Raw genomic sequence first — 18515 nt, 5'->3', positions numbered from 1 at the left:
GATTCGCGATCGGGGCGCCTCCGACGTTCTTCCGAGTAGATTCAGTCACTCTTAACACACCTCACACCACAGGAAAACCTGATAAGATCATCTTTAGAACCACCAGGATAATCGGGACATTACTGTCGGGAGGGGAGAAATCGGCCCAAAATCAGCCCGATTATCTTGTGGTGTGTACCCAGCATGAGGCGCTCCCTCTGGCATGATAATCTTAATAATATCTTGTAGTGTGTGATGCGCCACGATGTTAAAATCGTGTAGTGTGTGCATGTTTAAGATTTGAGGAAAGATAATCTGCAAAGATTCTCCTTATGTGTGTGCTGCAACCAGATTTCATAATCGGTTAGGATTTTAAAACTCCTGTAGTGTGAGCCCGGCTTAAAAGGTGAAGTCAGAAAATGTACAAGAAAAAGAGGACAAATAAACCATTATAATACCAAATGAAGAGTTTTGCAAGCCAAAACAAAAAAGTCAATATTTTTTAGGATTTTAAAATAAGCAAGCAATTATTTTTTTCCAATAACCAATATTCTAAAAATATAATAACTTTAATACACAGAACACCAAAAATCCTTTTTACACTTTATATCAGATTAAATTAATCAAATTCTGCCAAATTCTAAAACCCCACTAGCAAAAAAACTTGAAGTTCCTTAAAAAGTATGTTAAGTGCAAACAGTCTGCTTCAGTTCGAATCTCAGCGCAAGTTCTTTTTTTTTTTTTTTTTGAAGGATAATGTGGGAAAATACATTATTTCTTTCGTTTTATCGCAATGAATAGCAGCAAGTGGGCATATTTATGAAGTGATCCTACAACAGTGAGTCTCTTTGTAATAACCTTTTCCCAGTACATAAATAATATATTAAGGACTGGCCTGTGTCTGCAGTTTGACTCTGGATCATTTAATTATCCAGAAAGGATCTGCTATTCCCTCCACACTTCTTGTAAGTTCACTCAAATTATTAGAGCACTGAATTTGACATATGATCCGATTCGTCACAACATCAATTATCTCTGAAAGATTCGCCAAGTCGCAGGGCCCAGAGTTCACATAACCTTCACTAAATTAGATTCAACTAAAAACCAGCAAGACTAAGTAAAAAGAAAGTCCCTAAAGGCCTAAATGATTCTCTGCCAAAAAGGACAGATTGTAAGAAATAAACTCTTGCTGCTAAAAGTAAATTAGGAAGTGCGGCGGAAGCTGACATTATACAAATGCAATGTCACCAGGCACAGAATACGATAACAAGGGTCCTGGGAAGAGGAAACCACAAAAAAAAGTGGTTTTGCCTGCAAAGATTTTTTTTTTTTTTGAATGAATGAATGAAGGTACAGTTAGAATTTGCAATGATCTATTTGTCCCTAACTGGCAAGAGTTTTGCAAGCCAAAACAAAAAAGTCAATATTTTTTAGGATTTTAAAATAAGCAAGCAATTATTTTTTTCCAATAACCAATATTCTAAAAATATAATAACTTTAATACACAGAACACCAAAAATCCTTTTTACACTTTATATCAGATTAAATTAATCAAATTCTGCCAAATTCTAAAACCCCACTAGCAAAAAAACTTGAAGTTCCTTAAAAAGTATGTTAAGTGCAAACAGTCTGCTTCAGTTCGAATCTCAGCGCAAGTTTTTTTTTTTTTTTTTTTTGAAGGATAATGTGGGAAAATACATTATTTCTTTCGTTTTATCGCAATGAATAGCAGCAAGTGGGCATATTTATGAAGTGATCCTACAACAGTGAGTCTCTTTGTAATAACCTTTTCCCAGTACATAAATAATATATTAAGGACTGGCCTGTGTCTGCAGTTTGACTCTGGATCATTTAATTATCCAGAAAGGATCTGCTATTCCCTCCACACTTCTTGTAAGTTCACTCAAATTATTAGAGCACTGAATTTGACATATGATCCGATTCGTCACAACATCAATTATCTCTGAAAGATTCGCCAAGTCGCAGGGCCCAGAGTTCACATAACCTTCACTAAATTAGATTCAACTAAAAACCAGCAAGACTAAGTAAAAAGAAAGTCCCTAAAGGCCTAAATGATTCTCTGCCAAAAAGGACAGATTGTAAGAAATAAACTCTTGCTGCTAAAAGTAAATTAGGAAGTGCGGCGGAAGCTGACATTATACAAATGCAATGTCACCAGGCACAGAATACGATAACAAGGGTCCTGGGAAGAGGAAACCACAAAAAAAAGTGGTTTTGCCTGCAAAGATTTTTTTTTTTTGAATGAATGAATGAATGAAGGTACAGTTAGAATTTGCAATGATCTATTTGTCCCTAACTGGCACCTTGACCAGGTGCTGACAGCAGCTACGTTGGGTGCCGAGAAAGAAAAACAAAAAATGCAGCCAAGAACATGCTCTGTTTGTAATGCCAATCCAACCCATGTCAACATGATTTCCTTCCTGACTGCCAGAAAACTGAAAGTACATGTAGTTTTGTTCCTCTCAGTTACTTATTGAAATAAAGCTACCAAGGTGCTGACAGACAGATAACACAATGAGCAGGTACAGCTTTGGGACTATCTTACACAGTGTTTGTCTCACATCCATCTAAAGGAATCCATTAGCGGTCATTTTTGGACATCCTGTAACAGTAAATGAACATTGCAAAACCAGGATTTATGCTTGACCCTCCAAAGCAGCATTAATCATTGCCTCCAATGTCAATTTACTGTTTATTTTTGATTATGCCAACTTATTTCTTTATACTCCTTGGTGCAGTGAACCTCTAAGATGTCAAAGGCAAAAGACCCATACATACCTTTCAAAAAATGCAGCACATTCCGTTCACGTTTTCAAACTATTATTAGATGTGGCCAGCTGATTCTTGACTTTTGCATCCCTCCAATTCCTGATATTTCACATTGCACAATGTCCTCTCAAGATAAATGAACAAAGACATTATGTTTCTCCCAGCAGTGATTGTGCAACTGATACAAATTTGTGCAAGATGGATCGCAATGCGTCTTACATGACCTGCAGTTGATTTCTGAAGGCACCAGGTTGCACACACAAGAAATAAAATGACAAAAACAAAGGCAATTGGACATGTTTGATGGGCTGTGACTCTGTCGGGTGGGATTTGCAGTTGGTTAAACTCGTTTAAGCGTTAAACAGGTCTTCCCCCTGGGCCGCTACAAAAAGGTTGCACAGCTTCAACCATGATTCTGTATGACATTACAAACATTGTAGAACATGACTTTACTGTGTTGAAACAAATCTGAACCCTTGAGGTCTGGTTTCTAGTCCCTTCACTGAAACACAGTCCACATCTGCAGCAATGAAAGTATGCTGCATTATTTAGACTAAATTGAATTATATATTAAATGTATATAGAATGTATTAAAATAGAAAACATTTTAAATTGTAAATGTTACTGCTTTTATTGTATGAATGCAGCCTTGGAGAGCATAAAATACATTCAAAAACGATAAAAATAAAAAAGATCTGTGCAACTGCACACAAAATTCACTGGTTATGTACTGTGAACATGCCAGTTCTAAAAACAGACAGAATGCACTCTTTTAAACATCCACATTTTTCCATTTCATCATTCATGATTAATAAGATTAATATCACAAAATGTCAGTCTGCCAGGGTTTTTATTGTCCTTGACAAAAGCAGCATCTGTTTCCTAGAGTCCGAGCAGGGCACACTGCAAACTCACTGATGTCTGGAGTGAGGACAGAACTTTGGATTGGTGCTCGACTTCACTTCAGAGTCTGTTGTAAATGATCTGTGACTGCTCATTTTCTGATTTAGCCCAGTTTAGAGTTAAATAACATCAACCTCAAGACCCACGTGGGCACTCTGCCCTGGGCCAGACAGTCAATCTGTGAGCCTTCGGTCTACTCCAGACTTTAGAAAATATCAGTGGCTCCACCAGCTGACATGGGTAAAAGACAGAACGATACGGGTGGACAGTTCTTTTGACCTAAGATCTCTTAGTCTCTCATGACTTCTGGGAAAACAAAAAGCCCAAGTCTTGACTGGAAGCTCAGGTCTGTCCCCATTCCATGGCATAGACTAATTGTCCAAGGTCAGCGCTTGAGAAAAAAGAAAAAAAAAAGAAAAGAAACAATGACCTCCTCCTCAAACTGCAAAGACACCGCATCAGTTTGTTTTCCTCAACAACATAACTCTTTAGAAAAAGGATGTGAGCATCAGACCCGGGCTACTTCTGTGTTGCAACCTACCACAGTTACATTTCCTGTCTACTATGCATGGGATCTCCATTGGGATGCTTTAATTTTTGCTGAATAAGTCACCACACTGCTGTAAAAGACAATGCCACACACATCTGTTTGTCTCATTAGAGATAATAGAGGGGCAAGGTAATATCAGGGCACTGAACTCCTCAAGTCTTTCACTGTTGCTCGGGCATCAGCACTTCTGAATGATGAAGGCCCAGTTCTCTTGCTTACTGTAAAACGCTAATTATCCTCATAAATGTAATAGCAAAGCCTGTAATGACTTGATCTTGCTGTAATGCATCAAGTAGCCTACATACTGTCGAGAAGACTCATTTTCCCCAATAGTAATACATGCTTGTGTTTATGAAGGAGAAAACTAATATAAGTATTAATAATCAGTCATGGACAGAGACTATCAACATTTATAAACATAGTATACACAGTCTGAAATATATGCATAATATAAAGTGTCTGGAGGCGAGCCGATGGAATCTTTAGTAATACCTTTCGATTATCTTTGATTCAAAGCCGAATTAACTTGATTACATTTTTATTTAAACACCGCAAACTTATTTTAAGATTTAGCTTAGTGTAACAGATTTAGCCTATTAAATTAAAGTAAACACAAAGATATCCTGGGATTGAATGCATTTGTTTTTAGATACTAAATATTGTGCCAAAAACAACGATTCTGTGTAAAAAGGTTATGTTAACTTTTCAAGTCATAAGAAATAATAAAAACAATAAAACAAATAAAATATCTATCTATCTATCTATCTATCTATCTATGGCATTTGCACTTATATCATAGATAAGCTCTAAAAGTATGGCAAGAGCAAACATGATTCATTTGATTCCTTGGCACTCAAAATGTACAGTCTGCGTCTGCCGGCTCAGGGGGGTGTGATGGCTCATTAATAGTGTTGACACAGTGAATTCTTTCTCATAAAGGGAAACATGGACACAAAGGGGAGGTGGCACACAGGAGAGGAGGGAAACTCAGTGAAAGCATGTTTCCTACAACAGGAAGAGCATATAAGCCCATAAGGCCTGTAATGACTTTGATTACTTAATTTTAACTGTGAATTTAATTCATTCAGGTTTTGAGAGGACTCGGATCTGAATATCCCAAGTTTATATCATAGATAAGCTCTCAAAGTATGGCAAGAGCAAACATGATTCATTTGATTCCTTGGCACTCAAAATGTACAGTCTGCGTCTGCCGGCTCAGGGGGGTGTGATGGCTCATTAATAGTGTTGACACAGTGAATTCTTTCTCATAAAGGGAAACATGGACACAAAGGGGAGGTGGCACACAGGAGAGGAGGGAAACTCAGTGAAAGCATGTTTCCTACAACAGGAAGAGCATATAAGCCCATAAGGCCTGTCTGCAAGACTATAAAAGTGCCAGAGCCATATTTAACACACTGATCTGTTTGAAAAGAATGATGACGATGCAACAGCCTTCTTCATATTTCTCCTTATACTCTCACTAGGTTGATCACATAACAGAAAAACAGGAAAATTAGTTAAATCTTAAATCTAAGTTATTGTTAATGACCACTAAAGACTTTGATTTGAATGCAGTTCAAATACTATTTAACTTCCAAAACTGAACATTCTGTCATTATTTACTCATTATCATGTTGTTCTAACCCATATGACGTTATTTCTTCTGTGGAACACAAAAGGAGTTTGGCTTCAGAAGACTTGGAACAGTGCGTCCAAAATGGCTTAATAGCAGTGCTCATCCGCTCTTAAATATTCAGCAGCACAACAAAAGAAATCATAATTTACATGAGTTGTACACTTTGCAGTCTGTATTGAAAGTGATGTAACAAAAGGGAGATAAATGCAAAAACAAACATACAACACAACCAATGTAGTCTGATTCATGAACAAATGACTCTTAAGAACCAGTTCTGAAGTTTAAAAAGATGAGTTGCCAGTTTGAAATCAGTCAAACTGAATCCATCAGTGGTTACTGAATCTTCTGACTCACTTACTGAACTGCAAATCTCACAAATATATAGTTCTGTATTCCAATAAAGAAAGAAAGACACAATGAGAAGCACAATGAAAGTATTAATAAAGAGTCACAGACAGAGAGTATCAACATTAGAGAATTATATATGTAACATGTTATATTTATAGGCCTATAAAGCGAAGGGACAGACCGGTCACATATACAGTTTGAAACCTTTTAACTATAGATGAAATCTGAAAAATAAGTAAATAAATAAATACATGCATACATAAATAAATACAGAGTTTAGACTTTTTTTATATAAATATAATGAAATGTAATATAATTTTGTAGTGTAATCAGTCTGTGGTTATCGAACCATCTTCTGACTCACTTACTGAACTACAAATCCCACAAATATATTCTGTGTTCCAAGAAATAAAGAAAATCATATGCAAATAGGGTGAGTGAACATTTGCTTTAGGATGCAGCAGATCCTTTGTTGTTCTTCTGACATGCACTAAACCGTTGCCTTCACACTAAATTATGCATCCGTAGCCTGTTCAGTGTCAGCGCAGCCTCAGACAGAAGACTGGATGGACATGTTGTGTTTTGGTTGTGTGCCCATTTCTGTGGTTCTTAATCTCAGGCCTTTGACTCCTCTGAAACTGTAACCCCCCGGAGCTCTGCCGGTGAATGGGGTCCCAGATGCCATTGCTGAAAAGACACAGCATACATCACCCCCTCCAACACACACACACAAATGGAATTCCAGGCACACTTTCACCAGTCTGACCAGATGTCGACTCATCTGGTTAATCATTATTTTGACTACAGCTGCTTTTTCTCATGTTTCACAAATGCTTTTTCAGCGAACGCACCTTTGCGTTATACAACCGAGGCTTGATTGTGGCTCTGGAAATCCGTTGCAGTGGATGACTGGATCCCTGTGAGATTAACTCCAGAAAGAGAGAATTGCTGCTTGACACTGACACCTCAACACCAGCAGTCTCCACACCTTCATGCCCCGTCAACACATCTGATGTGAGCATCAGTTCAGAAGAGCATATAATGGTTCTTTCAATTGCTAAATCACTTACAGATGTATTTTAACTCAACACTGCTTAGCTAATGGACGTGATGCTACCAACTCATCCAAGCTAAATATGAAGCAAGGGCCCAAGTCATTTATCATCATCAGAATCATGGCAAACTGTTCTCTGCAGCCATTCCCTACAAAGCCTGAATTTTGAACTTTAATTACTACCATACAAGACGAAGGGACATGTGCTTTAGAGAAGACATGTTATGATGCAATCTCTGAGTAAATTATTTTAATACAAGTACAGTGAATAGCAGAGACGGCTGTTGATAAGTGTCCAATCAGTAAATGTAATAGTGCAATCAGGAACTGATTATCCCCAGTGTATAAACAATTAATTCCTGTGAATCAAGTTCTTAATAATCATTAATATTGATTAGAAAGTAAAATTATTTCACAGGAAGTCCATCCGTTTGGTCACATAAACAATTTGTGCATTTTAGTGCATTTGTAACTCAAATATAAACCAAGATTATTAGATCCACCAGTGTTGTTTAGGGATGTGGGAGAGTGAAATATCACAATGATCTTACACTCCACCTGTTTGAACTGGAGCTCATGAAGAATGTGATTAAAATGGAAATGTTTAGCTGCATGCCTACAGATGTATGGCTCTCATTTCCTTCCATAAAATTAATCTTTAGAATGTCAGAGTGCTATGGATCCATATAATTACATCTTACAAACGGCAAATCTCACTGGACAGATCCACAGTTCTGATTTCATAAATTATTATCTGTACAAGATATGGCAGATGCATTAGCACAGCTGGTTTCTCATTAGAGTCTAAAAAAAGTGCCTATAGTGCCTCAATTTTGAAGAGTCTTGAAGGAATATTCTGGGTTCAGTACAAAGGTGCCCCTCCTTTTCTTTCGAAAAAGCAAAAACTTTTTTTCACAGTGAAAGAATTTTAGTGTCAAAAACCTCTTACGAACTATTTCTCTGTACAGTTATATTACATTTTAAATCCATTACCATGCAAAGTAAAGCCTAAAACCCTAAAATGCCTGTAAACATGATGTAAATAGCTTCACAGCTCAAATAACACACAAATTTTAACAGAATAAATAATTTAAGTGCATTTGTAATATTATAGATATGTATGCTTTTAAATCCTAAAAAATAAGCCTCCTCTACTTTATACTTTAACACTGTTTTTTGTGGTAATAAGGAAAAAAGGTTGATCTTAATATGTATTGAACCAGGAATATTCTGTTTAATTTACTTTTGACCACTTTCTTAAATGTATACCAGTGAAGACAATGAAAAGAACAAACAAACAAAGCATGCAGTCAAGCATAAGGAGTTTAATGACCCCACAAAAAAGTTGTGTACTTGCTCCTAAAACAACTGAAACCTACAGTCACTAAGATCTTAAATTTAAATATCTGAATAAAAGTCCCAGTTGGTCTTTGTATCAGGGGTGTATGCAGGATTTGCTCTTTGGATTGGTCTCCAAAATTGTGCATTGTGGCTGGGTGGGTATGAATGCCGGTCCATGCTAGCCCACCCGGAGTTATGTGCCTGCTTTGTACGCACAGTTGTGGGTAACTGCTCAATGCATCTGTGGTGGCAAAGATCTTTAGGATCTTTTGGGTCTTCACACACATTATGTTCCCATGGTGATAATGGCAAGCAAAAGGTAAAAAAAAAATAAAAAAGACTTATGGTCCACTTCATTTACTTCAAAGAAATCACATATTAGTCTTCCATCTCCCCTACTGTTGTGGGAATTTTTGCAAGACCTAGTAGTGCTGAATTAAAAAGGCAGGGAGTTGAAGGAGATGGAGATTCTAACTCCAGCTCCAACATTAGTCATGTCATGCAATAGTGAATGCACAGCTAAATAAATAAATATACACACACGATCCTTCAGAAATCATTCTAATATGTTAATTTGGTGCTCAATGTTTTTATAATATAAATGATGTGCTGTTTAATATTTTTGTAGAAATTGATTTTTTCAAGATTCTTTCATGAATGCCCATAGACAGCAATGTAATTACCTCGATCAAGGTCCAGAAACGTGGCAAGGAGATCAGTAAAATAATCCATGTGACATCAGGGGTTCAACCGTAATTTTACGAAGCTACGAGAATACTTTTTGAGAGCAAAAGAAAAATAAATAACGACTTTATTTAACAATTCGTCTCCTCCGCATTACCCTAGCGCCATTTTGGAGAGTATCCACTGAACGTAAAGTGATCCACTGTTTTGTGTCAGCTGTGCCACGCGGATACGCTGTTTACGTTGTTTACGCTTTGATTTGAACGAAAGCATACGCAATTTGCGTTCAGTGGATACTTTCCAAAATGGCGCTAGGGTAATGCGGAGAAGACAAATTGTTAAATAAAGTCGTTTTTTTTTTCTTCTGCACTCAAAAAGTATTCTCGTAGCTTCGTAAAATTACGGTTGAACCCCTGATGTCACATGGATTATTTTACGGATGTCCTTGCTATGTTTCTGGGCCTTGATCGTGTAAGGACCCTTGCTGTCTATGAAAGGCAGTGCTCTGAATTTACAAAACATGAGATTTTGCCAAAACTATCTTCTCTGGAACAAATAATAGATTAATGAAACCAAAGACTGCCCATTAGATTTACCCAAAACGAATTACATCTCATGTTTAACCACTACAAAGACATCAGAGCCAGCGGTAAATTCCAGAAGATCTGGCCGAGGTGAGGCGCTCTCGGGCAGCATCATGAGCGCAAAACTGCCGCTGACCATCTGGAGCTCACATGTCCGAAAACGTTGAAGCAAATTTTAAAATAGACGTTAACAAACTGCATATTGTACTGGATTTGGGCGTCCGCCATGACACTCGCTGTAAGAGGTACCGCAAGCGGAGGGATACGATTACAAACTGTGAAACGGCTGGGAGTTATTGGGGTGGAGTTCTGATATCACTCTAATATCGCACTCTTATCAGCCAATCAGATTCAAGGACCAGAAAGAACTGTTGTATGTAGTATATATATATTTATTTATATTAAGGCCACAGCATAGTACAAAATAAAGCACTAATTGTACACGCTGTACGTGCACTGCACTCTGAACTACCAGCACCAACGTGTTTCTGAGGACTTTCATTCAGCATTTACAACTACAACCGCAGGTGGTTGCCCAATGCATTGGCTACCACCTTAAAGGATTCAATAAACGGCTCTCCCCCGTAGCAACATGTACAGACTTGTGCTGGGAGCAATTAAAACATCAACTTCCATTTCCCTCCTCTGAGCTTTCCCCTATTTCATGCACTGTACATGCTGAGTAAATATTTGAATTGCCTATCCACCTTCAAAAGAATCCACACAGAGAGGCAGAAAGACGTAAAGCAGTGATTAAGTGATTTCGTCATACTTACACATTTGTTCATGATGGCAGGAGATTTACAGTGGTGTTTGTAGATCCTGTGCTATAAACATTTTCAGTGAATTTTTGTAAACAGTGTTCATGGAATAATAAGGATGCGAAATGTTAACAGTCAAACAAACATGTTTGCTATATTTCTCATCTACACACAATAGTTTGGGGTGCAGAACAGACTGAAATTTACGTTGTTATTCCAATATGTCCAATTCAGTCTGATTCACTAAATCAATTGAAGTAGTTCACTGCAAAACCAGTCTGCAAGGCTGCATCCAAAACAGCAAACTTCCATATATGTGTATAGTAGATGTGAATGAAGTAATTATCCAAATTTACAGTGTTCCTACTATTTCCAGTGAGATTTGAAAGTGTATATCTAATGAACACTTTACTATTTGTGAATGGCAAGCGACACATCTGATTTTGATAGGTCACATGACAATGACATCATGAAAAATTTTGTACTTCTTGATTGCATTCATACTCATATAGAACATACTTTTTAATGCCCGTGAGGAAAAAGAGAATGCAATTTCGGACGCAGCCTATGATTCATTTGCGAACTGCAATCAGTTCTCGACTTCAACTCACTAATACAATGATCACAGCGATACCTCGGTTAACAGCTCACCAAGAGGTTGATTAAGAGTGAATAGGCTTTTACATTTTTATAATGAAAACTGTAGGTTTTTGTAAATAATGTTTACTCTGTTGCAACAAAACTGTTTAGAGCACCAGCAACAGTATAAACGAGTTGCTTAAACTCTTTTTTTATTTAGTATTAACATTAACTCTCTATTTATGTGCAATAAAAGTTCTTTTGTTTCTGCTCAGCGGGCCTACGTGACATTTATAAAGTCCATTCAAAACGTACAAACAAAAAAAAATAATGCGCTGTGTATATTTTAACAATGTTTGGTTAAGATGCCTCTGCATTTGTGAATGGCTGAGTGAAACGTGGATAAGATTTTAATTAAATCCTCTGTTTATTCTGAAATGCAGTGTAAATAAACACATTTTGTTCATAGACCATCGGCTTTGCATCAGTTTCTGTTATATAGCATAGAAAACTAGGCCAAAAAATAATCAGAAAAATCATGCCGTTAGAAATGAATTCTTGGGCACCCCTGATCTAATACAATTTAAATATTTGGGTGTGCTTCGTGATCAGCGTTTTCAGATCTGTTTATTATTATTATTATTATTATTATTTATGTATTCATTCATTCACGAAAAAAAGACATCAATTATCTTAATTAGCCCGCATGCCTAATAAAATGCGACTGAATATATATATACACACATTTTTTTTTACATTTATTTACAATTTTTGGTGACAAGTACTTTTAAAATGTACTTCGTATTTTGCAATAAAAAATAAATTTTTATGTAATTTATTTATTTTTAATAATTATTTGTATTAACCTTTTTGCTGATAAATGTACTTGTAAAATGTAGTTTTTATTTTTAAATTTAATTACATTTTTATTAAAAAAAATTTATTCAGTTATGAATATATATATACACACACACACACACACACACACACACACAGCGAATACAAACAGATGATTTAACTCTGGTGGCATTGTTGCCATTGTTAATTTCTGCACAACATTTATTTATTATTAAAAAAATACTTTACTGTCTTTTCACTGTACGTCCGCTACTGACTTTTATTTTGACATGTTTCCTCAGCCGGTGACATTTATACGGTGCCTTAAACGTTCTCCCTTCACAGTTTATTATGCAGTGATTGTATAACAAGTTCACATGCTAGATAGTAGTACACAGCAAAACTAAAACGAGATCTTAATGGATTCACGTTAAACGAATAAATCATTTAAAAGAGTCGGGTCGTTGTGAAGGTTTGTTGTTTATTGTTGTGCTTTTTAAAAGTCTGAGTTGAATTGAAGGCTACCAACAATAATAATATGCTAGCAGTTAGCATTCAGCACACAACCCTATACTATAAGATAAATCACCCTTTAAATAATTTTAAACTTGAAATGATATAATCAAACATCAATATAACCACATTTGCCTTCAAATTAATCTGTGTATCGCGTTGGTAGCTGTTGTAGTGTTCTGTTATTGTGTATGACTTTTGTTATGGTCGTTAACGGTGTAATTGTTCAATACAGATGTTTTCACCATTATAAATAGATATTTATGACAGAAAATTTATCTTTAAAATGTCATTCCTAATGTAAGCTATTATTATTCAACGGTTTCTCTGTTATTAAAATACTTTTACTTTGGTGTCTAAGTAATAAAACATATCCAAAGTTTACAGTCTTAGATGATCCTTATTCACAGTTACTTGGCAATGCCAGTAGAAGGTAACAAGGACCAGGCCCTGGCTCCCCTGTCCAGCCCTGTCAGCGCCCTTACTCCTGGAGTCCAAGAAGACAATGGCCTTTCCATCCCCGGAAGCAGCAAGGAAGAGCCAGTGGCTACATGTCCAGAGAATGTTGGGTCACAAAATCCTAGAAAATCCCAGGCCCTGCTCCAGATCAACCGTCAGGAGATCCAGTCAGTGGACCGCAACTCTCAGGCTGCTGAGCTGCAGGGATTGGGAGTGGATGTGTATGACCAGGATGTTCTCGAGCAAGGTGTGTTGCAGCAGGTGGACAGGGCCATTCAGGAGTCCAACCAAGCAGCAGCCAAAGCTGAGGCCGAGAAAGAATATGAGTCTGTACTGGATGACGTCAGGTGAATTTAAGCTTGCTTTATTGATCTTGAAACAGTGCATTATGTATGTCTGTCAAAAATAATTTTGTTGGTTTGTAATGCATTTCAGGTCATGTACAACTGCTTTGAAACACATCAACAAAATTTTAGAGCAGTTAGCCCCTCATGCTGCCTCTAGCAAAGACATCAGTAGGAAAATTGAGTCTGTCAAACGACAAAAAGAGAACAAGGTAAGCATAAACTGGACTATTTATTTATTTATTTTGCTTGGTTTAGCCGGTACCACTATGGATTTTATGTTGTTGGAAATGTATCCGATCAAATGAGAAGGCTTAATCCATTTTAAATTATTATTTTAAATTGATATTTTATATTAAATATATTTTCACTTTAGTTTCCTAATTAGATAAGAGCTTATAATATTTCAATAATGTGTTTCTTTTTGAAAATCCTTACTATACAATACTTCAGAAGTCTGTTGTCTTTTACAGGAGAAGCAGTTAAAAAAGATCAGAGCCAAGCAGAAGAGATTGCAGGCTGTTCTTGATGGAGAGGATATCCAGAAGCTTGAGGCAGAATTATTGATTGAGGATGACGAAGGTAAGTTTGAAGCACGGTTTCTTTCAGAAGCTTTAGGTGCATTATTAGCCTTAACATTTAAATGTATTGGAGCATCATATGCTCTTTTGATCTGGCTGAACAATCATTTTGTATATACAATGGGCGTTACATATTTTACACTAAAATGTTTGTGTTTTGTAAAGTTTTCTTATTGTATTTCTTTTAATATTAGTTGTAATATGCTTGTGTAGGACTAATAGTGGTATTTATACAATAGTGGTTCTGCCTAGAGGGGCGTCTGGAGTTTGTTACAATATTTGTGTTTTTTATTTTTATTTATTTACCTTATTTTAACTAGATATTGTTTTCTAGACATATAAAAACTTCACAGCTTATTGTCAGTTTATGAGAACTCGATGACCTAAAATAAATTGTAATATTGACAATTATAGTTGTTAAATGTTAAATAAAATTAATATCAAATTCAAAAATAGATGTAAATCATGCACAATTTGAACATTCAAAAGTGCTTTATGCTAAGTGTTTCCAGAGCCGATTCATTCATGAAAAACACTTTCTAAACATTTAAACAAAATATTACAAAATGTCTGCATCATGGAAACATATATATAATTTAATTTCTCTTACTGTCTTTCTTTCAATGTTTGCTATAATATGGTATTGTGTGCCTAACAGTGGTACTATTCTACACTGTTTGCATCTGTTAGAACCAGGCCCATCCACTTTGGGCAGCATGCTTATGCCAGCTCAGGAGTCTGAATGGGAAGAGCTCATCCGCACAGGTCACATGACCCCCTTCGGTTCACGGATCCCTCAGAAGCAAGAGAAGAAAAAGCCTCGAAAGGTTATGCTCAGCGAGAACTCCGGATTCGACAAGTACCTCGCCGACCAAGCCATGTTAGCGGATAGCAGGAAGAGACCCATCTTAAAGAAGAAGATCACTAAGAAGCACTCAGGACAGACCACAGGTGGCAAAGAGCAAAAGAACAGATCGCTCTCCAGCAAAGAAAAGAAGCTCCAAAAGCGAATGCGTAAGCTCCAGAGGACCGCCCTGAAGGCTCACCCCAAAGCCAGGCCCAAGGTGGAGAAGGAGCTGCCCCGAGCCAGGAGGAGGAAAGGCGATGGGGAGCAGACGTCCGACAGCGAGGGTTCAGAGTACGTCCCGAGCGATGAGCTGATGGATCCCGAGGAACCAGAGAGAGATGATGATGAGTTCTGGGTGGATGAAGATGAAGAATACCAACTTAAACCATACAAGAAGAAGAACCAGGCCAAAACCAGGAAGCCCAAGAAGGAGGATGAGAGCAACGAGTACATCCCTAGCAGCTCAGAGGATGAAGACTCTCAGAAAGGAGGAAAAGTCAAGAAATGTAAAGATGATGGAGATATTGAGTATTACAGGCAAAGGATTAGGTAAGTTTAGTCTGAATCCATCATTTCATAAACCGTCCCAATCATTACAGTCAAAGGCCATTCATATGTTTAGTTACTTTGCCTAGCATGTATGCTAGAACAGATAACCTAATCCACTGATGAGATTGGCAGCTGTTTTTTGACTAAGCAAATTCTATGCCTATTCATATTTTCTCATTATGGTATGCATGCATGTATTTATTCCAATGTTAATGTGCAAATAGATGGAAGCAAACCTAACAAGATTTATGCATTCGTATTTATAGTAAGCAAATTGAGTTGGCATACGCTCTCTCTCCATATTTCTCCGCTCTGGTTGGTTTAAATGTGAATGCGGCCACTCATTTCTGCTATGGTGGAGCGCAAGCAATGCCGAGCGGTGGAATAAAGGGGGGAAAAACGTAATTAACTGAACCAATGCTTAGTCTTGACTTAATTACAAGTGCAGTCTCGGAAGCCCCAGATAAAGGGAACAGTTTCATTGCGGAGTGACAGGACCAACCCCAAATGAAGATGGATTTTTTTTCCCTACACTCCTCTCTGTGTACCTTTCTTGGGGAGCTCAAGCTCCTAATTGTCTGTATCAATCTTAATTTGCTTTTCTGACGACACTGCCACTAACTGCTGTAGCTTTCCCTGAAGCCAGAAGTGGGTCAATTAAATCTGGCCTGCTGGAATGAGGGGCAGAGGAAGGGAAAGGTCTCCCGCTCTCTCTCTCTCTCTTCGGTTTCTGTCTTTGTCTGTCTGTAGTTCTTTGGCTAGGAAATTAAAAACCGAGGCCGGGGACTTTTGGTACCTTGCAAACTTTCCCGTAGGAGGCATCTTTAACAGAGTCAGATTTTAAATGTCAGCAGCAGACTGTTTTAGTTTAAGATTGTTAATCAAATACGTTATGTGAAGTCTTCAGTATGGGAAATGTCTGTGGGGTCTGTCGTTCAACGTGACACTGTGTCCACACCAGTCGGTGGTCCGTTTCTATTTTAGACATGCAACACAGCTACTCGAGCCATTTTGCTACTGAACTGTAGCCTTGTGCTTAGTGGTCGACCAATATTAATTTTTGGATCCGATGTCATGGAGAGCAGGATGGTTGTAGGCCAATATAAAGCAGATATATATGATATTGTATATCACAGTTAATATAAAGACAATAAATAGCACAGGCTGCAGTGAAATTTATACTTCACATGATATGAAAATTATGTACTACAAAATAAAAAAACAAAACTACTAAAATAAAAATATATTTATACTTTTGATAGCAGTTTCTTGATTCTGTAATCCTAATATTTTTCACAAATAAAGAAATAGTTCAAACATGACTAAAAAGGAAGTACACTCAGTAATCTGTTAAGACTGTGTGCACTGGGAATCATATTCAGGTAATACTAATTTTACATAAAGTACACAGTGAATGTGACATAGCGGCAAACTGGATGTAGCTCAGCTTAGTTTGAAATCAACTTGTTAAAAATCAGCCAAAAAAACAATTTGGCCAATGGGATAATTGAAAAAGGACAAATATTGACAAGGCTGATATATATTGGTCAACAACTACTCATGCTTAATGCTGATTGGTCTATATTGGTGAATGTTCAGTGATGATGTTCAGCTTCAAAGGGCTTCAAGTTGATGCCAGTAATGGTTTTGTTGTGGTTTTGTCTTCTTGCAGGAAGTGGAAAAGGCAAAGACTTCGGGAAAAAGAGGCGAAGAGAGAAGCAGGAGAGGATGAGTCCGAGGAGAGTGAAGCAGAATTTGATGAAGGATTTAAAATGCCTGGTTTCCTCTGGAAGAAACTCTTCAAGTATGTCTCACACAAATCACACATACTCTCATAATGAAAGAAAAGAATCAATAAGTCTTGTTTTCTTACACATGCGCATACAATGTGAAATATTAACTGTGTACAGAAATTTTATGAGTCCCGAAAGCTGAGCTGTAAATGAGGGGAGGGGTGAAGTGCTTTAGACTTGGAAAGAAGGACTCGGCTGTTGTGTTCTAGTTGTGTTTTACAGCACATCAATTGGGCAACACTTATGGCCCATTTATCCAGAATCAATAGTGATAATGGCCCTATGATTAATTCATCAGCCACTGTGTTTGTGTTTGTGCTGGGGCTGCGTTTTGTGCGATAAAACGTTTGCTTTTGTTGTCCAGGTATCAGCAGACAGGTGTCGGGTGGATGTGGGAACTGCACTGCCAGCAAGCAGGAGGCATTCTGGGAGATGAGATGGGCCTGGGCAAGACCATCCAGATAATTGCCTTCCTGGCAGGCCTGAGCTACAGCAAGCTAAAAACACGTGGCTCCAATTACAGGCAAGGGACTCCACATGGTCATACGTTTTTAGTTTGTTTATCTACTGTATTTATGGAAATTTGTTTCAACTTAAACAAAAGTAAAAATAAAAAGGGCTAAAAAAACATTTTCTATCTATCTATCTATCAGCAGCTGGATTTCTGGTGGAGAGAGGTTTGGCGTGAATTATTAAAGACGTTTCAATTATGATATTCCTCTAATTCTCTTAGTGGCGACATCAAAGGAGAAACAAGGACGTGACATGAAAGAGAGACTGCTTGTTGGGCAGGGAGGGGGGAAAATTAAACATGAAACATGTAATTAAACATGTTTAAAGTAATGCCTTTTTTACTTTTTTTTGCTTTTCTTGCCATACACACTCGGGGTGGAGGCCCTCCTGGATGGTCAATAAGCTGTCTGGCGTCGCCCATCCGCAAATTGATTGTTTGCAAACTCAATTATGGCTCGCTATCAATGGCTTTCACAATCCAGAATATCATATCAAGCCAGCAGCTGGATTTCTGGTGGAGAGAGGTTTGGCGTGAATTATTAAAGACGTTTCAATTATGATATTCCTCTAATTCTCTTAGTGGCGACATCAAAGGAGAAACAAGGACGTGACATGAAAGAGAGACTGCTCGTTGGGCAGGGAGGGGGGAAAATTAAACATGAAACGTAATTAAACATGTTTAAAGTAATGCCTTTTTTACTTTTTTTTGCTTTTCTTGCCATACACACTCTGGGTGGAGGCCCTCCTGGATGGTCAATAAGCTGTCTGGCGTCGCTCATCCGCAAATTGATTGTTTGCAAACTCAATTATGGCTCGCTATCAATGGCTTTCACAATCTGGAATATCATATCAAGCCATAATGATCCCAAA

General features: G+C 37.4%; 1 protein-coding gene across 1 annotated transcript in view; it reads left to right on the top strand.

The window, feature by feature from the left end:
• Nucleotides 1-12406: 12406 nt before the first annotated feature.
• LOC107708008 (DNA excision repair protein ERCC-6-like) overlaps nt 12407-18515 on the top strand; it is a 15125-nt gene continuing 9016 nt past the window's right edge. Inside the window, exons 1-7 of the mRNA XM_016512150.1 lie at nt 12407-12518; nt 12970-13365; nt 13454-13574; nt 13836-13944; nt 14634-15339; nt 17012-17143; nt 17497-17655. Of these exons, the coding sequence (XP_016367636.1) occupies nt 12980-13365; nt 13454-13574; nt 13836-13944; nt 14634-15339; nt 17012-17143; nt 17497-17655 (1613 nt within the window). The 5' untranslated portion in view covers nt 12407-12518; nt 12970-12979. The remainder of the gene's footprint in view (nt 12519-12969; nt 13366-13453; nt 13575-13835; nt 13945-14633; nt 15340-17011; nt 17144-17496; nt 17656-18515) is intronic.

This window comes from Sinocyclocheilus rhinocerous, unplaced genomic scaffold, assembly GCF_001515625.1.
Source record: "Sinocyclocheilus rhinocerous isolate Xijiao unplaced genomic scaffold, SAMN03320098_v1.1 scaffold1243, whole genome shotgun sequence".
Taxonomy (NCBI): Eukaryota; Metazoa; Chordata; class Actinopteri; order Cypriniformes; family Cyprinidae; genus Sinocyclocheilus; species Sinocyclocheilus rhinocerous.
The sequence above is the reverse complement of the archived record's forward strand: the minus strand, read 5'-3'. Positions and strand labels throughout refer to the sequence as shown.